Source organism: Talpa europaea, assembly GCF_964194135.1.
Source record: "Talpa europaea genome assembly, chromosome: 12".
NCBI lineage: Eukaryota > Metazoa > Chordata > Mammalia > Eulipotyphla > Talpidae > Talpa > Talpa europaea.
In genome coordinates this window covers 24,071,934-24,079,640 of record NC_140079.1, presented here as the reverse complement: position 1 = coordinate 24,079,640, position 7,707 = coordinate 24,071,934, and the positions used below count along the sequence as shown (strand labels likewise).

General features: G+C 37.1%; 1 protein-coding gene across 1 annotated transcript; it reads left to right on the top strand.

The window, feature by feature from the left end:
- Positions 1–5,844: 5,844 nt before the first annotated feature.
- Positions 5,845–6,777, top strand: LOC311182144 (olfactory receptor 8B12-like; the record flags this gene model as incomplete). The annotated part of the gene is made up of 1 exon (XM_084250742.1): positions 5,845–6,777. One exon carries the CDS (start codon positions 5,845–5,847, stop codon positions 6,775–6,777), a length of 933 nt encoding a protein of 310 aa, XP_084106868.1.
- Positions 6,778–7,707: the final 930 nt, after the last annotated feature.

The window sequence follows — 7,707 nt, the reverse complement described above, 5'->3', positions numbered from 1 at the left end:
CCACCAGCAGTGCAGAAGAGTTCCTTTTTCCCCACACCCTCGCCAACATTTGTTGTTGCTAGTTTTTTTAATATGTGCCATTCTCACTGGTGTATGTATCTCATGGTAGCTTTGATTTGCATTTCCCTGATTACAAGTGATGTTGAACATTTTTTCATATGCCTGTTGGCCATTTGCATTTCCTCTTCAGAGAAGTTTCTTTTTAGCTCTTCTGCCCATTTTTTGACTGGATTATTTTCTTTGTTGTTGTTGAGTCTCATCAGCTCTTTGCAGATTTTTGTGATCAGTCCTTTATCATTAGTGTTGGGTGCAAAAATGTTCTCCCTGTTGGTGGGGTTTCTCTTTGTTTTTGTTATTGTCTCTTCTGCTGTTCAGAAGCTCTTTAATTTGATGTAGTCCCAGCTGTTTATCTTTGCCTTCACTATCACTGCTTCCACCACAAGCGATTTTTAAAAAGTGGACAAAATATATAAGATTGTTTTAAAATGTTGGGCAACAGGTATATCTGAATTATGACTTAGGATAGAAGAGAAACCAATGAAATGAACCCTGCATTCTCTGCATTGTCTTAAGACATTTTCTAGATTATGGTTCAAGGAAAGGAAATGAAAAAAAAGCAAAGCATTTTTTTGTTGAGTTGAGAAGATGCACATCAGAGTTTTGGGAGACTAAAGTTTTGGGAACATGTGGAAAAGCACACTGAAACCACTCAAAGAATTGCAGAAAACTTCTGTCTTTGAGTATCAAAGTTGTGAGTTTCCAAGATATAACTCGAAACTGGGCAAAGAACAGAAACTTGGAAACTAAGTTAATAATTAGTTACTAGACCTTACACAGGAGAGATGTTGTATTACAAACAACCAGTAAGAAAATCTCCTTAAGTCCTTGTGACATTCTATAAAGAGCCCAGGAGGTTCATGTCTTAATATTAGGGTCAAATTAGTTCCAAAATAAAGTTTTTTTTTTTTTTAAATCAAGCTTCATGAACACCAAATTGATCTACAAGTAACTTAACTGACTTCTGAAACAACTTTAAAACATTTTAAAAACATAAATTCAGAGCCAGTGATGTCCAGCATCCTATCAAAAACTAGGCATTCAGATAAGCAGAAAACGTGTAAGAAAATAAGGAGAAAAATGAAATAATAAACCTGGTAAAGTTGAGACAAAATTTTAAAACTGCTATTATAAATTTTCCCAAGAATTAAGAGGTGAACATAATAAAAAAGGAAGATAAGAACAAAATAGTACTTTGAGATAAAAATATTAAATGAAAAATGTATTGAATGTACTTAATAGGAGATTAGACACTGAAAAGATCGATGATAGGAACTATTAATCCATTAACTTGAGAAACAATATCGGATGGTCTAACAATTATGTGATTAGAGTCCCAGAAGTATAGGAGGAGACAGAAAAATTACTTGGAGACATATTGGCTAAAACATTTATGCTTGGGGCCTCCCCGGTGGCTCAGAGATTGAGCGCTGGGTTGCGAAGCTGCCCGCAACCTCTGCAGCACTGGTTCGATCCCCGGCTGCTCCCCGGCCACCAGAGGAGGGTCCCACATGGCGCTCAGACCTCTCCTGCCGCCCGCTGCTCCCCTCAGCAGTGTACGTTCGTTGCCTGTTCTGTTCCCCGCTCTGGCTCTGGTGAATTCTCTCACCCTCCCATGCTTCTGACTGTACCCAGTGCTTGTATAAACAAACAAATAAATAAATAAATAAAATCTTTAAAAAGAAAAAACAACAAAAAAAAACATTTATGCTTGATGGATGGAAATATAGATGACACAGGAAGTACAAAATCTTGATAATTGTTGGTGCTATGGGTTGGCTAGATAGGTGTTTAGTAAATTATTTTTATTTGTACATGTTTGATATTTTCCTGTACAAAGAGTTAAATTTTTTTTTTTCTTGGACAGTAGATCCAAGAGTGGAAGCATAAGCTCCAAAAATTCTAGAGAAAAAACCCAACAATTTTTTGGTACTGATAGAAGCCAGGAGGTTTCAGACTACGTGCGAAAGTACTAACTATAAAAGAAAAAAAAATGACAATTGGATTTAAAAATAAAACATACTCTTTGAAAAAGACTATGTAAGTAATGAAAGGGTAAGACATAGATGGGAGAAGTTATTCAGTGTCAAAGGGCTTATATTCAGAACATATAAAGAACTCTAATAACTCACTAAGAAGGTAATACAATTAAAACTGACTCCCAAATTTGGAAGATATGCAGATAGTCTAGACACACATGAAAAGTTGGTCAGTATTATTAGACCTCAGGTAAATGTAAATTGAAAACATACTAACATAATACTGTATGCCCATTAGAGATGTTAAAAATCTATCAAATTTTGTTGAGTATGTAGAAGCAGCTCATACATTGTTGTTAGAAATGTAAAATTAAATGATCTCTTTGTAAAATTATTTGATCATCCTTATAAACTTGCCTATGACCAAATAATTCCACTCTTTGGTGATTACCTAAGATAAGGAAAACATGTTCACAAAGAGATCTATTGCGTGTGCTGCTCACAATAGCCCAAATCAGAAATAATCAACTGCCCATCAACAAATGAAATTTATGGCTGTATTCATTCAATGAACTACTACTAATCAATAAAAATGAATATATTACTGATACACAAAAATATGAATAAATCTCAAAAGCATCATGCTATGCAAAAGAGTATGTTACTTCAGATTCCATTGGTATGAAATTCTACAGTTGGCAAAATTAAGCAATAATAATAGAAAGCAAGTCAGTGGTTTCTGGGACAGGGGCAATTGACTGCCAAGGTGGATAAGGGGTCTTCTTGTAGTAATGGAAATTGCAAATGTACAATAGCTATATTTGATATTGTATTTTATCAGTAAAGCTGATTTAAAATGGAAAAATAGCCAATAAACAAAAATACACGATGTCTAACATTTCTAGTAATCAAAGAAATATGACCTAAGTTAGTGGGATGCCATTTTCAGAATCATATTGGGTCGGGAAGTTTTTGAATGAGAACATCTGTTGTTAGCTAGGATGTGGGGGGAAGCACACTCATTGCTTATAGAAGCATGTTATCAGGAAACCATCCTTACATACAATTCAGCAGTATGTTTGAAAACCATTTAATAAAGTGCATTAGATACTCAATTGCACTTTCAAGATTTTATGCTAAGAAAATGGTGATATTTGCAAAAACGTACATTCGCTTTAGCATTATTTGTCATAGTGAAAAATTGGGTATAAAAATAGCCAAATAATGAATATGACTGAGTTATGGTTCTTTCATCAAAGGAATACCACATACCCATTATAAATGATGTTTAATTTTATTTTTTATATGTAAGATGTTACTGATATATTTTTACATGTAAAAACTTTAAAATGTCATATAACATGATCTACTTTTGTCAGAAAACAATAGTGCATATATGTATATAAAATACCAGCCACGCAAGTACACCTAAAATAGAGAGTCTGATTGCTTACTTTTAATTACTCATTCTTCACATTCCAGCCAAACTGAACTTTCTATGGGCTCCTGGACTAGGAGAGATTGGGAACCCGGAAACTGAACAAGATCTGTGACATTGGGTAAGTGACTTGACTTCTTTAGATCTCCTTTGTGTTGTTGTAAGATAAAGGTGAATATTATTCTGTGGATGCATAAATTGCTGGCATTGCAATCACTTTGGAAGACTTCAAAAAATGACTACTTATGTCCATAGAGATGCTGGTCCATAGGTCTGGGGAGCTAGAGTATCTTCTTAGTAAACACTCTCGGTAATTGTGGTGCTAAGTTTGGTAAATACTGAATTGGGTCATTTCCAGATTTTTTTCAGGTCTTAAATTCTATTAGTGTGTGATCTTGATTATTAAAGAAAGCAAATATCTGAGATATTGAGACATTGGTTAGATAATTTTTGTCAAGGCAGAGGTTGATGTTAGGGAGAAGACCGAAAAAGATAAAAGCAAACCATCGAGGGAACACAAGTTTGGATGTGTCCTTGCTCTGGAAATGTGATCGACTAGGATTCAGTTTGAGAGCATTAGGAAGCTAGAGTCATCTGGGAAAAGTATTAAAAGGAGTGAAAGGCAGAGATGGTTAAAGGGAAGTTTGACAGATTAGTATTTTAGAGAAAGGTTGGACTTGGTAGAGCTTGAGAGACGTTACCTGGTAGGGAGTTTTTGTTACCATTAACTTTACAAACTACGAGAAGACAGGGCTAGGAATCAGAGGTCTCTTTTCTTGCGTTGGAATTAGTACAATTAACTCCTGAAATAAATTGAAATACAAATAAATTGTCAAAAGTCTTATCCTAAATTATAATTAAGTCCTTTGTGTAAACCTTCTCTTGCTCTAATTACTTCTTCTTTTTATTAATGTCATTATGTATTTGTTAATTTCCAAGAAATTGGCAGATACAAATGGGCAAGTCATGCACCCTGCTTTGTGCATTTGAGTATCTCTCATTGGGAGGAAATTTCATCTAGTGGTTATGAGTCAGGACCTGGTCAGATAGACCCAGGCATGTGGACTCTGAAATGTGTTTCTGTGAGCAACTTATCTTTAAAATGGATATCATCATTGTGAGGGGTAAATAAGGATATATTTTTGTAGAGCTTTGGCTTGTGGTAGTCAGGAGTCCACATAAGGGTGCTTTGTCAGGGCATTATTGGGTAGTCAACAAGTGTTAGTTTTTTTCACAATGATTTTTTCTCTTAAGAATATTAGATAAACATTAGGTAATATTTTTTTTTTCTGAAAGCCAGATTGAGCAATATCAAGGGTGTAAACAAACACTCCTTTTTCCTCAGGGAAAGTACTCTCTGAGGAAAAGGTCTTGAGGGAATCTTAATAATCAGAATTATTGATATCTGTGTTCAGAATAAAACTGATTAGTCTCCTCTTACACACTGGTCAGGAACAGACACTATCTCTTTCCTGAAGACTAGGGGGCTTTTGGGTGAATCAGCAATTGGAAAGCATGTTTTCAGTGCAGAGTCACAAGGTCAACGAAAGGTTCTCATTTTGTGACTCCAACTAGAAGGAGTGAGTTCCAGGCTTAAATCTTCATCTTTATTCACTAAGATCATTGTCCTTCCTGGGAAGACTGTGGACAAGACAGTAGAATAGAGCATTACTACTTTATCCTAAGGGAAGGTGAGTGGCTGCCTGCCTCTTGTCAGTCTTGAAACACAGCTGCTGCTTGAAACACAGTGTAAGTCCTGAGAGTCAGACTGCCCACCTTCACCTTTTGGCTGCAACTCAGAAATTTTGGGTCTCTGGGCTGGTTACTTAACTCATCTGTCTCACCTGTAAAATGGGGATAATACGGTCACACAGCTTAGAACATGGCCTCTCAGTAACATCTAAATAGTGTTGTAATAATTGTCAAAAAACCTAAACTCTTTGAGCTAAGAGATCTTGGAAAAATTTTGATCTGAGAGCAGTGACGCAGACCAGAAGCTCTGAGCAGGTCCTGGTGTCTTAGCCAGGTGGGACTCAGGTTTCATTCACTGAAGCAGAGGCAAGAGAAAGGACATAGAAAATCAACTGACTTAAAGAGCTAATCACCATTGACCTCATTTCTGGCACCTCTCTCTCCAAGTGCTGGTTCTCATCCTGAAGGTGGTGTGGACCCCCATGTTATTCTCTAGATCTGGATCTGTGAAGGCAGATCTGTAGCACATAATGAAAATCTTTCTACTGTACCAAAGTTCAAATCTCTCTGTGGATTCCATTCTCAAGATACTGGGAGGGCAGCGGTGATGTTTCTCTCTCTCTAAGCGGTTTTCTTCTCTTGTCCCTACAGACCCTCCTCCCACATTTCTAGAGGAGAATGGCAGCTGAGAACTTCTCTGTGACAGAGTTTATCCTCGCAGGCTTAACAGACAAGCCAGGACTACAGCTCCCTCTCTTTTTCCTGTTTCTAAGTTTCTATGTGGTCACTGTGGTGGGGAACCTGGGCTTGATCACCCTGATTGGGTTGAACACTCGTCTCCACACCCCCATGTATTTCTTCCTCTTCAACCTCTCCTTCATAGACTTCAGTTATTCCACTACCATCATCCCCAAAATGCTGAAGAGTTTTGTCTCAAAGAAGAATCAAATCTTCCATGCAGCATGTCTGACTCAGCTCTTTTTCTTCTGTTTTTTTGTCATCTCTGAGTCTTCCGTCCTGTCAGCGATGGCATACGACCGCTATGTCGCCATCTGCAAACCACTGGTGTACACGACCACCATGTCTCCCCAGGTCTGTTTCCTCCTTTTGTTGGGTGTCTATGTGATGGGGTTCTCAGGGGCCATGGCCCACACAGGAAGCATAGCAAGCCTGACCTTCTGTGCTGACAACCTTGTCAATCATTTCATGTGTGACATCCTTCCTCTCCTTGAACTGTCCTGCAACAGCACTTACGTGCACGAGCTGGTGGTCTTCGTAGTTGTGGCCATTGACATTGGAGTGCCCTTGGTCACCATTTTCATCTCTTATGCTCTGATCCTCTTCAGCATCCTCCACATTCCCTCCACTGAGGGCAAGTCCAAAGCTTTCAGTACATGTAGCTCCCACATCATTGTGGTTTGCCTGTTCTTTGGTTCTGGGGCTTTCATGTACCTCAAACCACCTTCTGTTTTGCCCCTTGAGCAGGGGAAAGTGTCCTCTTTGTTCTATACCATTGTGGTGCCAATGTTAAACCCACTAATCTATAGTTTGAGGAACAAGGATGTCAAAGTTTCCCTGAGGAAAACTTTGGGAATAAAAATGCCTTCTTGAGAAAAGTATTTGAGAAGGGAGATAGGCACAGAAAAGTTTAAGTCTTTGAGCATTTACTACAGATTTATGTGCCCTGTTAACTCATCTTTACTATTCCAATATTATTATACACAAGTTTTTTTCCTATGATCCTAGATCATTTAATTTTGAATGGAATTTATAAATGATTTGACCTAATCTCCTCACTCATCCTTGGAGACTTAGAGTATACTTGTTGATCAAGGCTACCCAACCACCAGACTCTTTATTTTCTTTTATGCCTTGTTCTCTTGCTTCATTTTTGCCCTTGCAGATTGTATGAGTATGATACTTTAGCATATTAAAATTTAATTTTATTCATATATTTTAAAATAACCTCTTCGTAAACATTACATTTTTATTCAAGAGGGTAGAATGTGAAAAACTTATTAATCTTCACTAAATGACAAGAAAGGTGTGTTAAGATTGTAGTGTGAGTGGTAAGTATTTAAATACCAAACAGCAGGTAAAGTGTGGTAATACCTGAGATTATTGTGGATGCCTTGGGAACCAGTTTAATAGATTAGGACTCTTGTAGTTTTAATAGTTACAAAGATATTGAGTGGAATGTTTCATACATTATTTGACGATTGAAAGTCAGGATCTACAATGTTTTTCTAAGGCTTAGTGTGGGTATTTTAGCTATGATGGAAGATCTGTGACTCAGGATAACCAACTAAGTGTCTAAGTTCTAAGGGAGGAGTAAATATGTATGTATGAATATGTTTATAAATCAGCACACTTTGATCTCAATGATTTGTTAGTAATAAAGGAAGGTTCCTTGGAGAAGTACTAATAAATAATGGGGGACACTTTGACTTATGTGCTCTTCTTTAAGAAGGTTATCTTTTTTGGGATAAAGAAAAGTTTGCATGTATGTAAGCACTCCAATTAAAAAACAAAAGCAAAGTA